Raw genomic sequence first — 22,304 nt, forward strand, 5'->3', positions numbered from 1 at the left:
TTTCCTTGCCTTCATTTACTTCATTCCTCAGCTGCTTCATCTAACAAGCAGTGATGTGGAGTGGAATGTTTTTCTGTTTTCCTGTGGAAAATTTCTATTTCATATGATCATTAATAAAAATTAATGGATGCAAATTCCAAATGCCATATTAAGCAGGCTTGGCTATTTCAAAATTTTATTTACTAAATGCAAGCAAAATTGACATGCTAAATTGGATAACTCTCTAGGGCAGGTGAAGGAAACTTTTGACCCCACCCCACCCCGGTGTTGTTGAACTACATTTCACATTATCCCAGGCCATTCTCCATGCTTTCCAGGATTATGGGAGTTATAGTTCAGCCGCACCTGCAGGGCCACAGGCGCTCAATATCTTCTCTAGGGCATCAGAAAATTTTATCCAGATTAGCCATGTAAATGCGATTCAGTCTCTTCCCCACCCCCCATCACCGTTCAGAAGAATGGTAAGATGCCAGGTGTGGAACTATTGGATTGGTGCTCACTTCATACTCCTGGTAGCTTATCGGTTAACGTTGAATTATTTTCCTTGTGGCTGACTTCCTTAGCACTGGGTGTTTGAGCCAATGTTTCTCTTTCTTGCACAGGTTTTAATCTTTTCTTCCTGTTCCTCTTTTCAGCTCAGAGAAGAGATTTCAATCGGGAGCAGAGATATTACAAGGTAAGATCTAGAGCTTACCAACATTTTTTGTTTACTTAGAAATATGAGTTGAAGTAGGGGGCGATGGGAATCTGTGTGTGTAAACCCTGCTTTATATTATCAGGTTCTACACTTTGTGACAATCTCTCTGCCCTGCTGCCAAACACCTGCTGTCTACCTGCTGCAGGTGGGGGTGTCAGTGAGTGAAACTCCCATTGTTCTGGGCGCATTTTGCGACTGGGGATTTCATTAGCGCAAGCAGTTTTTGAGCTCTGGGTGCAGTACTGCGCCTAAGATTTCAGATTAAAACTGCAGAGTGGAAGGAAAGGAAGACCTTTTCTGCCTCCCCACTTCCAGCTACTCTCTAAGGACCCTGGAGAAAACACCCTCTTAAGAATATTAGGGGGATGGGCAGGGGAAGGACTAGACCATGTGAAAAAATGAACATAATATTTTAGCTGCAGTTCATTTATTTCCAGCTTTGTATTCTTGTTATAAAAAGCATGCCTAGACATTCCGTTGTTGCACCCATAACCTCGGTTTAAGGTGCCCTTTGGCTCCTCGCTTTCCTATCTCCGTTTCTAATGTGTGTGTGTGTGTGTGTGTGTGTGTGTGTTTAAAAGTGCCCCTGGCTGCAGCTGGCCTGCAGTGACTTGCACATGCCTAACCCTTTAGTGCTTTAAAATCCTCCTGTGCCTGTGCAGTAGGGATTTAAGAGATAAGTGTATATTTATGTTTTATTCTCTTAAAAACACTTTCTGCCTTCAGTTGACAGAGGGACAGGTGGCTTTAAAATGCCACCCTCCCAGCCGGTTGATTGATGGGATATTCATTTTGGAAAAGGCTTGAAAACTCAAGTCACCCATTCAGAGAACAATCAAGACTTGGCCATGCCCTGGGATGGATGAAAGCATTAGGGTTGTTAGCAGAGGTAAGGGGTGTGTCTCCAGTTCTCAGATAGCAGTGGAGGACTTGAAGCTGCGTATTCTCTTGGATGATATGCCACTGGGAGCCCCATAAATGACTGGGATAGATGTGTGATAAGCAGAGTTCAGTGACAAAGCTTTGTATGGCAGAAGGTCCCATGTTCAATCCCTGGCATCTTGAGTCAGAGGATTTTGCGTAAAGGGTCTCAGAAAAAAACCATGGTCTGAGACCTTTTGAGAGCTGCTGCTTGAGTAGATGGCACTGGGCTATGCAAACCCTGACTTACTACAGTATAAGGTAATTTCATCTATGGCCTGGTGAGTTTGTGTTAGAGGTTGGAGATAGTGTCCTTTTCTTGTGCCCTCCTTTGAGTCAGCCAAGATGGCCAACAGGCTCACGGTGCAGCTTGGAGGTTCTGGGTTCATGGTGTTGCCTTCCCCGAATCCCTCCTCACCCCCTACCCTCTGCCCTTGCAGCAAATTGGTTGTGGTGTGTGCCAAGCCTGCCAGATGTCTCAGGACTGCGGCATCTGCAGTGTGTGTGTCCTGCGAGCCAAAAGCCCCGAGCTCCGCATTGGCATCAAATGTCTGCTGCGCCGATGCTTGAAGATTGTCAAAAAGGTACCACTGGCTGCTCCTTGCTTATTCCTCCCTTGTGTCCCTTTCCAGAAATTCTGCTGTTCCTTGTTCTTGGCCTCCCAGCCCCAAATGAACTTGGCAGCCATTTCAAGCCTTAACAGTCCTTTTGTCTCTCTTTCCTTACTCCCCGCACTCCTTTCCCATTGCAGGGCCTTGAATGTGGTATGTGTCAGGCTTGCAAGATAACTGAAGACTGTGGGAGCTGCCACATCTGCTTGCGGAGGCAGAAACCAGGCATGAAGCGGCAATGGAAATGTCTCAAGCGCCGCTGCCTTAAACGCAAGGTGTGTATGCTTGGCCTGACTAGGTTCTGCATCCCATGAGAGTCTGTTGTACTTCCATCAGGGCACTGAGCAAAACAGGATGGGTGGGAAAGGAAGGAGAAGGGAGCAAAACAGGATAGGTGGGAAAGGTGCCAGGAGTTCATCCTACACTCGAGTAGGACCCTGGCAGAGACACATGCCCAACTGGCATGTTCTCTCCCTCCTGCTGGATTATTCGGGAGCTTCATAAGCTTTCTTCAGCCTGAGCATCACAGTGACTGATGCCAACCGACACTGGCACACTTAGGGATCCACAGAGTTTGCGCAAGGTGAGCGTGACCTCAGCAACTCAGCATTTTGGCTAATCTACTTTATTTACATATAAACACACACGGAGCACTGCAACATGGCTCCCTCTCCCTTTTGCATCAGACAGCAAAGAGAAGAAGAACAAAGGACAATAGTCCCACTTCACAGAACACAGTAACACAAACATCCTGTCTCTGTCACTTCCCACTCTGTGGAGTCGAAACATATACCGTCACGCGAAAGACAACAATCCTATGACTGCAATCATGGAGCAGGAATTCTAACAAAAGGAAGGAGATGGGGGGCATTGGGGCGGTGGACAAAACTGTGGTTATGACGTGGTTTTATCTTAGGCAACATGCTTCTGCTGTTGCACCTTTACTGGACCACAGCAAGTTTGGGTTGACTTCTATACTGTTTTCAGAACATTTCATTGGTTTTATAGGATTGCCTTTTGTGCTTTGTTTAGAGTGCTTCCCAAGTCCTAAAAACATGCATTTTGTCAATCCAATTTCTGTGCTCTAAAGCTGTTACTGAGATAATGGTTAAATTCTCTTGGATTCTCTTTCTTTTTAGTTGTACGTTCATAAAGGCAGCAGTCATGTTTCACACAATGTAGCTTGCATTCCAGTTGTGTGGTGCTTATTGAATTTATCAGGTTCCCAACTTTAAAATTAAAGTAGATGAATATTCTTTGTGGAGTAATACCATTGCCTGAGAGCTTCTGTCTTCACGACGATTATATTTTTGGGAAAAGGAAAGTGCCTTTCATTGAGCCATCCAGTGAAGTTAGTCTGCTGTTAATAGTTGTGAGATGGAAGGACTTTGAGAAGGGGCTTCGAGTGGCCTGCTCCAGAAACTTCTTCACTCTTGGAGGATGTCCCTGCCATGTAGATTTGAGTCCCAACGATATCTCATGAGTTATCCTCTTTTTTTCTAGTTGACTTTTTTGTACTGTGTGTATTAATCTTTATTTTATGTTAAAATGCCCATTATATTATTATTATATTGCCTAGTATCATAGAATCATAGAATCATAGAGTTGGAAGAGACCACAAGGGCCATCGAGTCCAACCCCCTGCCAAGCAGGAAACACCATCAGAGCACTCCTGACATATGGTTGTCAAGCCTCTGCTTAAAGACCTCCAAAGAAGGAGACTCCACCACACTCCTTGGCAGCAAATTCCACTGTCAAACAGCTCTTACTGTCAGGAAGTTCTTCCTAATGTTTAGGTGGAATCTTCTTTCATGTAGTTTGGATCCATTGCTCCGTGTCCTCTGCTTCTCTGGAGCAGCAGAAAACAACCTTTCTCCCTCCTCTATGTGACATCCTTTTATATATTTGAACATGGCTATCATATCACCCCTTAACCTCCTCTTCTCCAGGCTAAACATGCCCAGCTCCCTTAGCCGTTCCTCATAGGGCATCGTTTCCAGGCCTTTGACCATTTTGGTTGCCCTCTGGACACGTTCCAGTTTGTCAGTGTTGTAGTATGAAGATCAATAGCTTGATTATTACTGATACTAAAGGAAGTTTGGGAACTGACAATCATTTTCATCTGAAAAAATAACCTGGATGTCTGCATGATTTAGATAAACTCATCCCAACTCCCCAATTACTGTTCAATTCTGCTTTAAGGCATAGAATCATAGAGTTGGAAGGGGCCCCAAAGGTCATCCAGCCCAGCCCTCTGCTATGCACGAATCACAGCTAAAGCATCTGTGACAGATGGCCATTCAAACTCTGCTCAAAAACCTCCAAGGAAGTAGAGCCCCCCACCTTCTTAAATATAATTTTCACTAATTTTTTATTAATTTTTCATTAATAACACTCCAATATGGGCCACATTATTACAATGTCAAATCATACCAAATCATAATACAATTTATAAGGCCAATTATACATTCCAAATTAAACAAATTTGGTGACTTCCCATTCTTTGATCGTCCGGAGATAATTATTCCTAGGTCCTGCACATAGTCTCATATATAATCCAAATACAGTAATTCCGATCTTGATTCAGCAATTCCTTTCTTCTATTTTTGCAGCCACTAGTGTAATGCCTTTCACTCATATTCAAAAAATCCATATCTATTAACTTGCAAGAGGGATTTAAAGCCTGTAGTTTTCTGTGTGTAAATATTTTTCCTTTGTTCTTCCTTTCATGTTATAATCAATCATTCGTCTTCCACACTGTCTCCCTTCAAGAGCTGTTTTTTCCAACTGCGTCCGAGCAATCACCATCTTGTTTTCCTGAGCCAAAAGTATACAGTGGTACTTCGGGTTACAGATGCTTCAGGTTACATACGCTTCAGGTTACAGACTCCGCTAACCCAGAAATAGTACCTCAGGTTAAGAACTTTGCTTCAGGATGAGAACAGAAATCGTGTGGCGGCAGCTGGAGGCCCCATTAGCTAAAGTGGTACCTCAGGTTAAGAACAGTTTCAGGTTAAGAATGGACCTCCAGAACAAATTAAGTTCTTAACCCGAGGTACCACTGTACTGGCATCTGGCCATGGCTCCAGGCGGACATCCAGCTCTTTGTTCTTTCCATCTCTTTTAACAAGCTGATGTCTCACGAAAACAATTATAAGTCCAAACATCACACAGTCTTTCATTTGAAGAACTCCGTAGGTAGTTTCTAAAGTTTTTGTAAAGTCCCTCTTGCGTTCCATTTATAATTGTAATCCAATAGTAAACTCAATCCATTAATATCTTAAAAAACAGAAGTACTCCTGCTCATGAGAGCCACATTGGAGAGTTTCCAATTCATGCAGTTGAGATTTAGGAACCCTTTGGGGTTCTGCAGGGCTCAATCCTATCCCCCTCTACATGAAACAACTCAGTGGGGTTATCTGGAGGTTTGGAGTACGTTGTCAGCTGTATGCTGATGACACTCGGCTCTATTTCTCCTTTACATCTGCAGGTGAGGCAGTGGAAATGTGGACCAGTGTCTTGCCTCAGTAATGGACTGGATGAGAGCCAACAAACTGAAGCTCAATCCAGATAAGATGGAGGCACTGTTAGTGGGTAGTTCCCTAGATCAGATGGGTGGGAGGTCGCCTGCTCTTGATAGGGTTACACTTTCTCTGAAGAAGTGGGTACATAGCTTGGGGGTATTCCTGGATCCTTTGCTGTTGCTCAAGGCTCAGGTGGCCTCCGGGCCCCTGAGTGCCTCCCATCAGCTTCAGCTGGTGGTCTAGCTATGCCCCTATCTGGACAGGGATACCCTAACTACTGTTGCCTATGCTCTGGTAACTTCAAGGTTAGATTACTGCAATGCGTTATATGTAGGGCAGCCTCTGAAGGCAGTTCGGAAACTTCAGCTAGTGCAGAATTCAGTGGCCAGGTTGCTCACCAGAGCAAGATGGTTTGAGCATTTCATACTGATCCTGGTCCAACTTTACTGGGTACCAATTAGTTTCCAGGTCCAATTCTAGGTTTTGACCCATAAAGCTTTAAATGGCTCAGGACCGCAATACCTCAAAGACCACCTCTTTCCATGTGAACCTACCTGGACCCTGAGGTCATCTCCTGAGGGCCACCTTCGTGTGCCTCCTCCTTGAGAGGTCTGGAGGGTGGCAGCACGAGAACGGGCCTTCTCTGCAGTGGCCCCCCATCTCTGGAATGCTCTCCCCAGGGCAATTCGCCCTGCACTTTCATTATACACCTTTAGGCTCCAGGCAAAAACGTTCCTTTTTAACCAGGCCTTTGGTTGATTTAATTGACATCCTATGCTCTTTTAAAATGTGCGGTTTTTGGGGGGGCGGGGGGTATTGGGTTGTTTTTATTTTAATTATATAGTTTGTGGTTTTATATTTTGATTTTCTTCTGTGAACCACCCTGAGACCTCCGGGTATATATTTTTTAAAAGAAATATTTATTGAGGTTTTACACAAAACATAAGTTTACAAAATAAAGTTTACAGGAATCATAAGTTTACAGAATAAAGAGATTTTAAAACAAAAAATTATTTTTTTAAAAGATATTTATTAAAGTTTTCAATTTTTTATACAAACAAAAAACAAACAAAAAGATTTTTTTAAAAACACATAGTTCATAAAACATACTTTTCAATAACAAATTTCTCTGACCTCCTCATACCTCCCCCTCTTGTATTCCATTTCAGATTATTTGTTCAGCAAATCCTTAACTTAAAGCATTACAGCTTATAATATCACCTTATTTTCTATCCAAACCCTTTTTTTCATCCATGTTCCTTTATATCATTACAGCTAGAAACCACTCAATTTCAATCCAACATCATTCAGCATTCCTTAATTTTACAATATTTCTGTAAATAGTCCTTAAATTTTTTCCAGTCTTCTTCTGCCAACTCTTCTCCCTGGTCACGGATTCTGCTCGTCATTTCTGCCAATCCCATACAGTCAATCAGTTTCATCTGCCATTCTTCCAGAGTGGGTAGATCTTGCGTCTTCTAATACTTTGCGATGAGTATTCTTGCTGCTGTTGTAGCATACATGAAAAAAGTTCTGTCCTTCTTTGGCACCACTTGGCCGGCCATGCCCAAGAGAAAGGCCTCTGGTTTCTTCAGGAAGGTATATTTAAATACCTTTTTCATTTCATTATAGATCATCTCCCAGAAAGCCTTGATCTTTGGGCACGTCCACCAAAGGTGAAAGAATGTACCTTCAGTTTCTTTACATTTCCAACATTTATTATCGGGCAAATGATAAATTTTTGCAAGCTTGACTGGTGTCATGTACCACCTGTATATCATTTTCATAATATTCTCTCTTAAGGCATTACATGCTGTAAATTTCATACCTGTGGTCCACAACTGTTCCCAGTCAGCAAACATACTGTTATGTCCAACATCTTGTGCCCATTTAATCATAGCAGATTTAACCATTTCATCCTGAGTATTCCATTTTAACAGCAAGTTATACATTCTTGAAAGTATCTTAGTTTTGGGATCTAACAGTTCTGTTTCCAACTTTGATTTTTCCACCTGGAAGCCAATTTTTTGGACCAAATTGTATACCTCTCTTATTTGATAATAATGAAGCCAATCTCGCACTTTATCTTTTAATTTCTCAAAACTCTGCAATTTCAGTTTGTCTCCTTCTTGCTCCAAAATTTCCCAATATATTGGCCACTTGGCCTCCATATTGAGCTTTTTCTGAGCCTTAACCTCCATTGGTGACAACCACCTTGGGGTTTTGTTTTCAAGTAAGTCTTTATATCTTATCCAGACATTAAACAATGCTTTCCTGACAATATGGTTTTTAAATGCTTTATGTGCTTTAACCTTGTCGTACCACAAATATGCATGCCACCCAAAAACATTATTAAAACCTTCTAAATCCAAAATGTCTGTGTTCTCAAGAAGTAGCCATTCTTTCAGAGACCTCCGGGTATATGGTGGTATATAAATTCAAATAAAATAATAATAGTAATAATAGTTGCTGATATAACCCGTCCAACTTTAAAAAGCTGCTCACAAAGGCATCTAAAAGTAAAGTGGTGACAAATTCTACAGGTAGGGTAAGGATATATATTTGTTATACTAAGAGACCTCTTGAATTCATTGGATGGCTTTGAGGTGTTGGGGCATTTAATGAATAAATATTCACTCCTTATCCCCTTCTGTGGGAGTTTACAGTATGAAGCTTACATAGATGTTGCCTCAAATAACTTACAACAACAGCAACTTTGAAATGCTGGCTCACTGATCTCCCTCTTTTATTTACGGATGCTTTTATCTTCTCCAGTACTATTTGTTGTTGTCGTTTAGTCGTGTCCGACTCTTCATGGCCCCCTGGACCAGAGCACGCCAGGCACTCCTGTCTTCCACTGCCTCCCGCAGTTTAGTCAAACTCATGTTGGTAGCTTTGAGAACACTATCCAACCATCTCGTCCACTGTCGTCCCCTTCTCCTTTTGCCCTCCATCTTTCCCAACATCAGGGTCTTTTCCAGGGAGTCTTCTCTTCTCATGAGGTGGCCAGAGTATTGGGGTACTATTACAACTGCTGAAATGAAGTGGCCAACGTTGTGTATGCTACTTGGATAAGGAAGGATCAAAGACTTAAATTGGTTACTTTCACTTTCTACCTTCTGATATTCTTTTCCGCTTCTCTGCGGAGTGAGTTCCTCAGAAATACTGGCTTGCATTTTGTTTTGTTTTGTTTTTGTTTTTTTATAAATATTTATTGAAATTTTCAAAAAATAAAGAAAAAACAAAGAAAAAAAATTAAAAACACATAAGATTTACATTTCTTACTGTCAATGACCAATTTCCTTGACTTCCCCACACCTCCCCTTCTTGTATTCCAGTTCCAATTTTTAGCTCAGCAAGTTCTTGTCCCCAAACTTTACCTTATTTTCTCTAATTCATTTTAGTTAACCAATTTTAACTTATAAACCTCAATCTTTATACATCAATACTCACTCTTAAAAATCTTATTCTAAGGTCGGCCCCAATTCCCTTCCCCGAATTCCCCATATTTTATATTAGTGGCAAAACAAAATTAAATGAAACAGAATATAATTGTACACCCTTTGGATTCCCAAAGCCCCACCACCCCCTTTCCCGGTTTCGAACCCCAACAAAAGTCCATCAGTCCATCTGCAATCAGCCTGGCGACCTCACGTCCGAGGCTCTTAATTCTCTCTCAATTCCTCTCTGCCAGTTTTTTTGATAGTCCTTTATATTGAACTCCAAATCTCGAAGAAGCTCTGTCCCAGTAAGGTCCATGTTTCTTCCAGCCAGGCCTCCATATTTAAAAGTGGAGCCAAAATCTTGTTTCTTACTTCTCTTAAGTCCAAATGTCCCAAAAGCTCCAGTTTCCACTTTAGCCAGGTTTTTATTCCATAGGTCTTCAGATCTCCACATAGGGGGATCTCTCCATTCTCCATTCTTCAATTCAAACCAGATTTTCATCATCCTAATCTTATTTTCCTTTATATCCATCTTAACCGGCCTCTGGCTCTCCTCAATCATCTGTGGCATTATAGCTCCTCCTTCTTTTTCCTTCAAATCATCATGTTCCTCTTTCATCACATTCTCAAATTTCTCAAATTTCTTTTCTTGTTCAGCTGCAAAAATTTTAAGTTCAACTGTAAAACTTTCCTGTTCAGCTGCAAAGACTTGAGTCAAGTCCCTCCCAGGCTCAGTAACTTTATTTACTGTTCCATTCAATATTGTAACATATGTAGCCAAAACATCACTCTGTTCCTGCAACTTTCCCAAGAGAAAAAAGGTCCTCTCCAGTTCAGCCAGTGTTTTTCCACTTACAGCCATTTTTGTAATGTCCTAAACCCCCTCTAGAGGGATTCTGGTTTCTTAGTATCTTCCAGTTCCAACCCAAAAGTCAGGTTAGCCTTTTCTTCTTTATTTTTAACAATTTGTTACCAAATTGTAACGAATATAACCAGCAAAGACAACAAAGACAAAGTTCTCCTTTTCCCCCAACTTTGACAGCTAGTTTGACAGCTGTCAAAGTCTTCTATGTCTCTTCCGCAGGCTCTCTCACCGATCGCTCCCGGGTCTTCGGGGAGGGGTGAATTCCGCTCTCAATGTTAGCTCTTATCCTCCAGCACAATCACTTATATTGCCAAAACGTGGAGTTAATTGCTTTTATCCACAAGAAAGAAAGGTATTCTCTCAACCTTAGTTGTAAATTCCTTGCTTTAAGATGTTTACAAGGCGGGTAGGCGGACTTCCTCTTTACACCTTACCCGGTCGTGCCTAATTCCCCCAAAAAATTCCCTTTTAAGTCCAATTTCCGTATTACTCACGGGTTGTCACTTTTAGTCCAAATGTTCAGAGAAAGAAGTCAGCGCTCTCCGTCCATGGCATGCGGCTTCACTCAGTAGGGGAAGCAGTCGACTCACAGCACCGCACCGCTCTCCGTCCCCCGTTCCGGAGCCTTTAAAAAGGCTCCTTCGCGGGTCGGGGGGGCGCAAATGGTGCCCGCCGAGTCACCAGGTCCACAGGCTTCAGCGCCTGTGGTTTCTAAGGGTCCCTGCGTCGCCGCCGCGGCAGGACCCGACCCCTACTAAGCCGATTCCCTCCGGAGCTCAGAGGGAATCCGCCATTAGGCGATGGCGCTAACCCGGAAGTTCTGCATTTTGAGACTTGCTGTTGCCCTGGGCAAACTGACAATGTAGCCTAATAAATTTTAAACAGTTTCCTGCGGCTGCATATTGCTGGGGAAAATCAAAGTCACAGACAAGCTTTCTTTTGGGGAAATCTTGGGTACTGCTACTCCCCACCCCCTTGAGGAATCCTTGATAGACTATGAAAGAACCCATATGGTATAGTAACTTTTTTTACTCCATGCTTCGCTTTACTTCCAAGAATACTCAACTTCTGGATCATTTAGAATGATTTGGGATCTCCCCTTGAAAAATTATTGCATATGTTGAAATTCCTGACATAACCATCAATTTGATGTGATCCATACCTGGTCTCTCTGCTCTAAGAGCAACATTAAAAAGGTAAAGGGACCCCTTACAATTAAGTCCAGTCGCGAACAACTCTGGGGTTGCGGCGCTCATCTCGCTTTAAAGGCCGAGGGAGCCGGCATTTGTCCACTTCCTGCAGACAGTTTTTCCGGGTCTTGTGGCCAGCATGACTAAGCCGCTTCTGGCGAAACCAGAGCAGCGCACAGAAACGCCGTTTACCTTCCCGCGGGCAGCCTAAATATGTAGCACATGTAGAAGTACCTCTTAATACTTACAGGAATGAGCCTAACCTCCTTCCTCTCCCCATCCCAAACTCACACGTTTTCCACTGTCCTCCATTGGCAAGGCCATGAGGAGACCAAAACATTCAGATTTATTAATCACAGATTAGTAGGTTGTCCAAACTTTTAATTATACCTTAATCTTAACTATGAATAGAGGAAACAATCCAATTTCATAAACTATAGTTTGAAGTAAGCTTGTTTCTATTCACCGTAAAGGTAAAGGGACCCCTGACCATTAGGTCCAGTTGCGGACGACTCTGGGGTTGCAGCGCTCATCTTGCTTTACTGGCCGAGGGAGCCAGCATACAGCTTCCGGGTCATATGGCCAGCATGACTAAGCCACTTCTGGCAAACCAGAGCAGCACATGGAAACGCCATTTACCTTCCTGCCGGAGCGGTACCTATTTATCTACTTGCACTGCGTGCTTTTGAAGTGCTAGGTTGGCAGGAGCAGGGACCAAGCATAGAATCATAGAATCATAGAATCATAGAGTTGGAAAAGACCACAAGGGCCATCGAGTCCAACCCCCTGCCAAGCAGGAAACACCATCAGAGCACTCCTGACATATGGTTGTCAAGCCTCTGCTTAAAGACCTCCAAAGAAGGAGACTCCACCACACTCCTTGGCAGCAAATTCCACTGTCGAACAGCTCTTACTGTCAGGAAGTTCTTCCTAATGTTTAGGTGGAATCTTCTTTCCTGCAGTTTGGATCCATTGCTCCGTGTCCGCTTCTCTGGAGCAGCAGAAAACAACCTTTCTCCCTCCTCTATGTGACATCCTTTTATATATTTGAACATGGCTATCATATCACCCCTTAAGCAACAGGAGTTCACCCCATTGAGGGGATTTGAACTGCCGACCTTCCGATCAGCAAGCCCTAGACTCTCAAACACAGCACCTAAAACATCTTGAGGTGGTTCTGCTACAGCCCAGTGGCATGGTTATCACAGAATTCAGTTCCTTGACAATCCTTCCTCTTTCTTTCTTTCTTTCTTTCTTTCTTTCTTTCTTTCTTTCTTTTGCAGTTTCTAGCCTTTATGGCTGTGAAATTATACATGAAAATGCAAGGGCACTGCTTGCTGAAATCTCAGAAGCCAGAGAGGTTTTCAGGAGGAGGGGTAGAGGGTCATTGGCCTGTATAGCTCTTTGCTCTCAAACATGATTACGAAATACTTAAAAATAGATAAAACAAGGGATGATGGAAATGTGAATAATGTGTACTGTTTATACATGTTGCTGGATTCTGCTTTCCTTGATGAGAATGGTCACTTTTCATGGTCAGTGCAGAATTAACCACACCTGGAGACTGCTCTCCCATCTTCTGGGTTATCCTTCTTCTAGAAAAGGCTTTAGCTGGCTCTGTGAATATTCTGCTTGCCCTTCCTGTCACACACACTCTTGGGTTGTGTGTTTTGAGATTTGTATTGATCCTGAATGAGGTGGTGACCTGTAGCTCTGGCACTAACCATCTCTTGATCCTTTCAGAAAAAAATTCCACCCAAGAAAGATGGCTACAGCATGAAGAAGCTTACAATAGTAAGTACCTGCTGTGTTGTCTTCTCTGGGTTTGACATCTCTTAGTTGATTCCATTCCTGTGGATGTTGTGCTCCTTTATTCCATTTATATTGCTTCATAGATTTACATGTAGCCTCTTGGTTTCTGGAAAAGCGCCTCTCTTGCCATTGGTATGTTTCCCCCTCTTGTTCAGTCATCAGTCATGGTGAGGGCCTGCAGCTTGTCAGGTTAATGTTGGGAGCAGCAGCATGCTGATCTCATGTTCCTCTTTTGATGATGGCTGTACTAGCTGGTGTGTTGCGATATGTAGCCATCAGTTGCGATATGGAGACTTTGGGCATGACTTTCTCTGGGTCTGTATTTGTTCTTGGGGAGATGTCTTGGCGTCTCGTTTCCTCCTCATCCCTTGGCAAGTCTGTGCTGTGCCTGATGGCCTCTTCTGTCTCTTTCCTGCTTGACACCAGGAAGTCCTCTCCACGGAGGAGACCTTTACGCCAGCACGGCGCCGGCAGAAGAAGTCAGCACCCGTGACAGTGAGTGGTACTGAATCTGCATGCAGCTCATGATAGAGGCAAGAATGTGTGACTGCACACAGTCCATCTGATATTGGACTCAAGTTCTCCCCCCACCTCAAATCCACATATCATGAGCCTGGGAGTGGTGTGTGTCGTAGTGGGTGTCAGAATGCCCAATTTATCAGACAGATAATGGAGAGTTTGATTTATGAACTGGGTAGACCTGGATTTAAATGCCTGCTTGGCCAGTAAGTTGGTTTTTTTGGTCAGACACATTCTCTTTGTCATCTTGGAGGGTTGTTAGGATAACCTAGGATAGCCCTCTCATGTCCTTGGATGATGGAACACAATGCTGTGTTTTTCATCAATAATCTCTTAGGATTATATGCCTGGTGTCAGAAGTCCCTTAGCTTTGTGTATGCCTTTATCTGTTCCTGTATTTCCCCCCTCTTTCCCCCTCTGCTTGCCAGGATGGGCCAGCTCCCAAGGTCCAGCGGGCCCCAAGGGGACACCACAAGAGGCTGCCAGCTGCACCACCAGCATCTGCAGTGAGTGGGGGTCAAGACATAATGGAGTGTAATTTTTCAGTCCTGGCTGAGCTGATATGATTGGAAGGCCTGCAGAATGTCGGCATGCGCTTGCCTGGTCTCCCATTCCCTGCTCATTTGGGATATTAATAATAGGGGGGAGAATTGTCAAACCTACTGCTAGCTGGTCACTGCCATTGCATTATTCATTGAGAGACTGAAATGCAGTTTACAGTAAAGCAGGTTTGGCTACGCTGTCCATAATCTGCAAGTGTGGTGTGCTGTGGCTTCCTCCAACTGGATCTTCATGAAAGAATGAAAGCAAATGTGGCCAATCATCTTTTGGCGGAGTGTGCTGCAGGTTGAGCCCTAAAGATCATGGTGATATGCTAGTGCCTGCTGCATTAAACATGTGCCTCTTCTGATTCTGGTTAGTTATATTCCTAGAGTGCTGAGCTGGAGACTAGGCCCTGGCACAAGCACTGAAGGGGCAGGCAGGAGTGCAGGCTTGCAAGTAGAGGTGAGCATAAAATTGTTGGAAGGGACCCTAAGGGCCATCTAGTCCATTCCCCTGCAATGCAGGAATTTCAACTAGATCATACCCGACAGATGGCCATCCAGCCTCTGCTTTAAAAACCTCGAAGAAGGAACGTCTCCCACTTCTCGTGAGAGTCTATTCCACTATTCTTCAGCTCTGACTGTTGGAAAGTTCTTCCTGATGTTTAGTCAGAATCTCCAAGTTATAGCAACCAAGTACACTAAGAATCTGTGCATTGTTAGCATACTTGGTTGCTATAACTGGGAATAGGAGGAACTGAGGAACTTATGGATTAGAATAGTCCTAGAAGCAGGAAGATGGAGTCAAAAAGCCGAGGGAAAATAGGCACAATTTTAAGCTCAAGACGCAGTCCAGAAACACCTGGATCTTCCTTGTATCTTGCCTGCATTAGGCCTTCATTTGAGGCTCTTGGTTTTTCGTGCCCCAAGACTGATATGAGATGCAACATACATCTCTTGAGTTTCCCTTTCTGCAGCACAATCTTCCTCCTTTGAAAGAGGTGTCCTGTTGTCTCTTCTTTCTCCTGGACTGAGCTTTTGGCTGGGTCTGCCTCTGATGACTCTGAATATGTGGGGATATCTTCACTCTTTCTCCTTTCTTCCTTTCTTTGGCTGCCAGGATGGGCCCCTTCCCAAGGCCCAGCTTGCTGCAAGCTGCCATCGTCGAAAGCGCTCTGCTACCACAGTAAGTGGCTTGATGCTGGATCCTACAAAGATCTTTGTGTTGCAGCACAAGTTTTTGTGGGTCATGTGGGTATTCTGTGGGAGCAAAAGATGGAGCAGCTCCCATGTGAAGAAAGGTTGCAGCGTTTGGGCCTTTTTAGTTTAGAGAAAAGGTGAGTAATGGGTAACGTGACAGAAGTTTATAAAATTAAACGTGGCATGGGAAAAGTGGATAGAGAAAGCTTTTTCTCACTCTCGGGGACATCCAGTGAAGCCGAATGTTGGAAGATTCAGGACAGAGTAAAAGAAAGTATATGGAGAAAGGTGACTCAAAGAAGTAGGAGGCCCAGGGTTCGCTCTGATTGTTTAGAAATACACAGTCGCTTTGAGGTCCTCTCCCCTAGCATGGAAGACGAAGAGCAGACTCCATTTGAGGATCTCTCCCTCACTACAGTCGATCAGGTATATGAAGACGAGCAGCAAAGTCAGTCCTCAGGGAATGTGCAGGCGACCTTGGAACGGACAACTCACAGAAGAACCCCGACCAAACCTAAGAGGAGGCGTGTAGTGGTGATAGGGGATTCCCTACAGAGGGGAACAGAAGCAGTGATCTGTGGGCCTGACAAGATGTCTCGGGAAGTGTGCTGTCTCCCCGGGGCTAAGATCCAAGATGTAACTGAACGACTGCAAGGAATCATAAAACCCACTGACAAATACCCCTTCCTCTTGGTTCATGTGGGAACCAATGACACTGCAAGCAATAGCCTCCAGAAGATCAAAAGAGACTACGAGGCTCTGGGCAGGAAATTGAAGCAATTAAATGCACAAATTCTCATCTCATCTGTCCTCCCAGTTGAACGACGTGGCCCAGGGAGAGAGGGAAAAATAGTGGAAGTGAACAGCTGGCTTCGCAAATGGTGTAAACAGGAACGGTTTGGATTCTTAGATCACGGACTGCAATTTCTTGAAGATGGACTTCTGGCAAGCGATGGGCTGCACCTCACAACGGTTGGGAGGAATGTTTTTCCAAAAATCTCAGAAACCTCATCAGGAGGGCTTTAAACTGACTAATGTGGGGGAGGGAGACAGTGCTCCTGAAGGTAGGAGTCTATCAATTGATGAAGATGATCATCCAAATGCCATAGACCGAATGGAGCAAACAGCACACAGACCTAGTGGTGGGAGGAAAAAATCCTTAAATAAGAGACACGGGGGAATGATTAATGGACTTCAATGTCTGTACACTAATGCGCAAAGCATGGGAAATAAACAAGATGAGCTTGAGCTCTTGGTACAGCAAACTAAATATGACATAATAGGCATCACTGAAACCTGGTGGGATAAGTCCCACGATTGGAATGTAATAATGGAGGGATACAATCTATTTCAGAGAAACAGACCAGACAAGAAAGGAGGAGGAGTGGCGTTATATGTCAGGGATGTGTATACCTGTGAAGAGATCCAAGATTTAGAACCTCAAAGCCAAAGTGAGAGCATTTGGGTCAAAATTAAGGGAGAGAAGAATAACAGTGACCTCATTGTGGGAGTTTACTATAGATCCCCAAGCCAAACGGAGGACATAGATGATGCCTTCCTGGAACAGATGGCCAAGCATGCAAAAGGAAGGGAGATAGTAGTAATGGGGGACTTCAATTACCCGGATATTTGTTGGATGTCAAACTCAGCCAAGAGCATAAGGTCAAACAGATTCCTCACTGGCCTTGCAGACAACTTCATTGTCCAGAAAGTGGGAGAAGCTACAAGAGGAACAGCCATTTTAGATCTGGTCCTAACCAATGTTGATGACCTGGTTAGTGGGGTAGAAGTGGAAGGATCATTAGGCGCGAGTGATCATGCTCTTCTGAAGTTTACTATACAGCGGAAAGGAGCAGCCAAGCATACTAGGACTCAATTTCTTGACTTTAGGAAAGCCGACTTCATAAAACTTAGGGAAGTGCTGGGTGAGATCCCATGGACAGTAATACTAAAAGGAAAGGGAGTTCATGATGGCTGGGAGTTTGTTAAGAGGGAGATAGTAAAAGCACAACTTCAGGCAATACCAATGAGACGGAAACATGGAAGGTGCCTAAAGAAGCCAGGGTGGCTATCTAAAGAACTTTTAACTGAGTTAAGATTAAAAAAGGATGTGTACAAAAAATGGAAAAGGGGGGAAACCACCAAAGAGGAATTCAAACAAATAGCCAGCACGTGTAGACACAAAGTCAGAAAAGCTAAAGCACAGAATGAACTCAGGCTTGCTAGAGAGGTTAAAAGCAACAAAAAAGGCTTTTATGGGTATGTTCGTAGCAAAAGGAAGAACAAATAAACAGTGGGGTCACTCAGAGGAGAAGATGGTGAAATGCAAACAGGGGACACAGAAAGGGCTGAACTCCTCAATGCCTTCTTTGCCTCAGTCTTCTCCGATAAAGAAAACAATGCCCGACCTGAAGAATTTGGAGCAAATGATTCAGCAGAGGAAACACAGCCCAGAATAACTAAGGAGATAGTACAAGAATACTTGGCTAGTCTAGATGTATTCAAGTCTCCAGGGCCAGATGAACTGCATCCAAGAGTATTAAAAGAACTGGCAGATGTGATTTCAGAACCACTGGCAGTCATCTTTGAGAATTCCTGGAGAACAGGCGAAGTCCCGGCAGACTGGAGGAGGGCAAATGTTGTCCCTATTTTCAAAAAGGGGAAAAGAGAGGACCCAAATAATTACCGCCCAGTCAGTCTGACATCAATACCAGGGAAGATTCTGGAGCAGATCATTAAGCAAACAGTCTGTGAGCACCTGGAAAGGAATGCTGTGATCACCAATAGTCAGCATGGATTTCTGAAAAATAAGTCATGTCAGACTAACCTGATCTCGTTTTTTGACAGAATTACAAGCCTGGTAGATGAAGGGAACGCAGTGGATGTAGCCTACCTTGATTTCAGCAAGGCATTTGACAAGGTGCCCCATGATATTCTTGTAAAGAAGCTGGTAAAATGCGGTCTTGACTATGCTACCACTCAGTGGATTTGTAACTGGCTGACTGACCGAACCCAAAGGGTGCTCATCAATGGTTCCTCTTCATCCTGGAGAAGAGTGACTAGTGGGGTGCCACAGGGTTCTGTCTTGGGCCCGGTCTTATTCAACATCTTTATCAACGACTTGGATGATGGACTCAAGGGCATCCTGATCAAATTTGCAGATGACACCAAACTGGGAGGGGTGGCTAACACCCCAGAGGACAGGAACACACTTCAAAACGACCTTGACAGATTAGAGAACTGGGCCAAAACAAACAAGATGAATTTTAACAGGGAGAAATGTAAAGTATTGCACTTGGGCAAAAAAAATGAGAGGCACAAATACAAGATGGGTGACACCTGGCTTGAGAGCACTACATGTGAAAAGGATCTAGGAGTCTTGGTTGACCACAAACTTGACATGAGCCAACAGTGTGACGCGGCAGCTAAAAAAGCCAATGCAATTCTGGGCTGCATCAATAGGAGTATAGCATCTAGATCAAGGGAAGTAATAGTGCCACTGTATTCTGCTCTGGTCAGACCTCACCTGGAGTACTGTGTCCAGTTCTGGGCACCACAGTTCAAGAAGGACATTGACAAACTGGAACGTGTCCAGAGGAGGGCAACCAAAATGGTCAAAGGCCTGGAAACGATGCCTTATGAGGAACGGCTAAGGGAGCTGGGCATGTTTAGCCTGGAGAAGAGGAGGTTAAGGGGTGATATGATAGCCATGTTCAAATATATAAAAGGATGTCACATAGAGGAGGGAGAAAGGTTGTTTTCTGCTGCTCCAGAGAAGCGGACACGGAGCAATGGATCCAAACTACAAGAAAGAAGATTCCACCTAAACATTAGGAAGAACTTCCTGACAGTAAGAGCTGTTCGACAGTGGAATTTGCTGCCAAGGAGTGTGGTGGAGTCTCCTTCTTTGGAGGTCTTTAAGCAGAGGCTTGACAACCATATGTCAGGAGTGCTCTGATGGTGTTTCCTGCTTGGCAGGGGGTTGGACTCGATGGCCCTTGTGGTCTCTTCCAACTCTATGATTCTATGATTCTATGATTCTAAGAGGAACAGCCATTTTAGATCTGGTCCTAACCAATGTTGATGACCTGGTTAGTGGGGTAGAAGTGGAAGGATCATTAGGCGCGAGTGATCATGCTCTTCTGAAGTTTACTATACAGCGGAAAGGAGCAGCCAAGCATACTAGGACTCAATTTCTTGACTTTAGGAAAGCTGACTTCATAAAACTTCGGGAAGTGCTGGGTGAGATCCCATGGACAGTAATACTAAAAGGAAAGGGAATTCATGATGGCTGGGAGTTTGTTAAGAGGGAGATAGTAAAAGCACAACTTCAGGCAATACCAATGAGACAGAAACATGGAAGGTGCCTAAAGAAGCCAGGGTGGCTATCTAAAGAACTTTTAACTGAGTTAAGATTAAAAAAGGATGTGTACAAAAAATGGAAAAGGGGGGAAACCACCAAAGAGGAATTCAAACAAATAGCCAGCACGTGTAGACACAAAGTCAGAAAAGCTAAAGCACAGAATGAACTCAGGCTTGCTAGAGAGGTTAAAAGCAACAAAAAAGGCTTTTATGGGTATGTTCGTAGCAAAAGGAAGAACAAATAAACAGTGGGGTCACTCAGAGGAGAAGATGGTGAAATGCAAACAGGGGACACAGAAAGGGCTGAACTCCTCAATGCCTTCTTTGCCTCAGTCTTCTCCGATAAAGAAAACAATGCCCGACCTGAAGAATTTGGAGCAAATGATTCAGCAGAGGAAACACAGCCCAGAATAACTAAGGAGATAGTACAAGAATACTTGGCTAGTCTAGATGTATTCAAGTCTCCAGGGCCAGATGAACTGCATCCAAGAGTATTAAAAGAACTGGCAGATGTGATCTCAGAACCACTGGCAGTCATCTTTGAGAATTCCTGGAGAACAGGCGAAGTCCCGGCAGACTGGAGGAGGGCAAATGTTGTCCCTATTTTCAAAAAGGGGGAAAGAGAAGACCCAAATAATTACCGCCCAGTCAGTCTGACATCAATACCAGGGAAGATTCTGGAGCAGATCATTAAGCAAAAAGTCTGTGAGCACCTAGAAAGGAATGCTGTGATCACCAATAGTCAGCATGGATTTCTGAAAAATAAGTCATGTCAGACTAACCTGATCTCATTTTTTGACAGAATTACAAGCCTGGTAGATGAAGGGAACGCAGTGGATGTAGCCTACCTTGATTTCAGCAAGGCATTTGACAAGGTGCCCCATGATAATTCTTGTAAAGAAGCTGGTAAAATGCGGTCTTGACTATGCTACCACTCAGTGGATTTGTAACTGGCTGACTGACCGAACCCAAAGGGTGCTCATCAATGGTTCCTCTTCATCCTGGAGAAGAGTGACTAGTGGGGTGCCACAGGGTTCTGTCTTGGGCCCGGTCTTATTCAACATCTTTATCAACGACTTGGATGATGGACTCAAGGGCATCCTGATCAAATTTGCAGATGACACCAAACTGGGAGGGGTGGCTAACACCCCAGAGGACAGGATCACACTTCAAAACGACCTTGACAGATTAGAGAACTGGGCCAAAACAAACAAGATGAATTTTAACAGGGAAAAATGTAAAGTATTGCACTTGGGCAAAAAAATGAGAGGCACAAATACAAGATGGGGGACACCTGGCTTGAGAGCAGTACATGTGAAAAGGATCTAGGAGTCTTGGTTGACCACAAACTTGACATGAGCCAACAGTGTGACGCGGCAGCTATAAAAGCCAACGCAATTCTGGGCTGCATCAATAGGAGTATAGCATCTAGATCAAGGGAAGTAATAGTGCCACTGTATTCTGCTCTGGTCAGACCTCACCTGGAGTACTGTGTCCAGTTCTGGGCACCACAGTTCAAGAAGGTCACTGACAAACTGGAACGTGTCCAGAGGAGGGCAACCAAAATGGTCAAAGGCCTGGAAACGATGCCTTATGAGGAACGGCTAAGGGAGCTGGGCATGTTTAGCCTGGAGAAGAGGAGGTTAAGGGGTGATATGATAGCCATGTTCAAATATATAAAAGGATGTCACATAGAGGAGGGAGAAAGGTTGTTTTCTGCTGCTCCAGAGAAGCAGAGGACACGGAGCAATGGTTCCAAACAACAAGAAAGAAGATTCCACCTAAACATTAGGAAGAACTTCCTGACAGTAAGAGCTGTTCGACAGTGGAATTTGCTGCCAAGGAGTGTGGTGGAGTCTCCTTCTTTGGAGGTCTTTAAGCAGAGGCTTGACAACTGTATGTCAGGAGTGCTCTGATGGTGTTTCCTGCTTGGCAGGGGGTTGGACTCGATGGCCCTTGTGGTCTCTTCCAACTCTATGATTCTATGATTCTATGAAAGTACTTAGTCAAACTGGAATTCACTTCCACAGGAATCACTGGTGGCCACCAACGTAGATGGCTTTGAAAGAGGATTAGACAAGTTCAGGGAGGAGGAGGAGAGGGCCAAGATGGCTGTAGTCTCCTTCCACAGTCAGAGGCAGTAATGCTCTGAAGACAGACCAGTTGCTGGGAATCTTAGGAAGGGAGAAGGTCACTGCGTCCTGCTTCCAGGTTTTCCACAGGCATCTGGTTGGCCACTGGGAGAATAGGATGCTGGACTAAATGGGCTGTGGGTCTGATCCAGCAGGCTCCTCTTACGTCCATAAGACATGTTTCACCACCATATGTCAATAAAAGTAAAATACTTGGGTCGAGGTGCAGTTAATAGGCATATTGTGTTTCATCTCTGATGCTGTCTCTGCCAAGGGGTGCATAACGTGTCTGCATTGACTTATAGACATGAACACACTGGATTTTGGCTGTAGACATATATGTGTGTTAACAGCAATACCCATGCTGAGTACCGTATTTTTCGCTCTATAACACGCACCCGACCATAACACGCACATAGTTTTTAGAGGAGGAAAATCCGTAGGTATGCCACCCGTAGGTTGTCTGCGTGTAATAAAAACCCCGGC

At 44.0% G+C, this 22,304-nt stretch overlaps 1 protein-coding gene across 22 annotated transcripts in view; it reads left to right on the forward strand.

Moving 5' to 3' along the window:
- Positions 1-22,304, forward strand: part of MBD1 (methyl-CpG binding domain protein 1) — a 151,137-nt gene that overhangs the window by 25,966 nt on the left and 102,867 nt on the right. For 13 of the 22 annotated variants that reach the window (XM_053372054.1, XM_053372072.1, XM_053372073.1 and 10 more), the window contains 7 exons: positions 636-676; positions 2,059-2,202; positions 2,370-2,504; positions 12,995-13,045; positions 13,490-13,558; positions 14,011-14,088; positions 15,245-15,310. In XM_053372054.1, coding sequence (XP_053228029.1) covers positions 636-676; positions 2,059-2,202; positions 2,370-2,504; positions 12,995-13,045; positions 13,490-13,558; positions 14,011-14,088; positions 15,245-15,310 — 584 coding nt within the window. The remainder of the gene's footprint in view (positions 1-635; positions 677-2,058; positions 2,203-2,369; positions 2,505-12,994; positions 13,046-13,489; positions 13,559-14,010; positions 14,089-15,244; positions 15,311-22,304) is intronic. The other 9 variants (XM_053372057.1, XM_053372065.1, XM_053372070.1 and 6 more) reach the window with 7 other exon arrangements.

Source organism: Podarcis raffonei, chromosome 17, assembly GCF_027172205.1.
Source record: "Podarcis raffonei isolate rPodRaf1 chromosome 17, rPodRaf1.pri, whole genome shotgun sequence".
Lineage (NCBI taxonomy): Eukaryota > Metazoa > Chordata > Lepidosauria > Squamata > Lacertidae > Podarcis > Podarcis raffonei.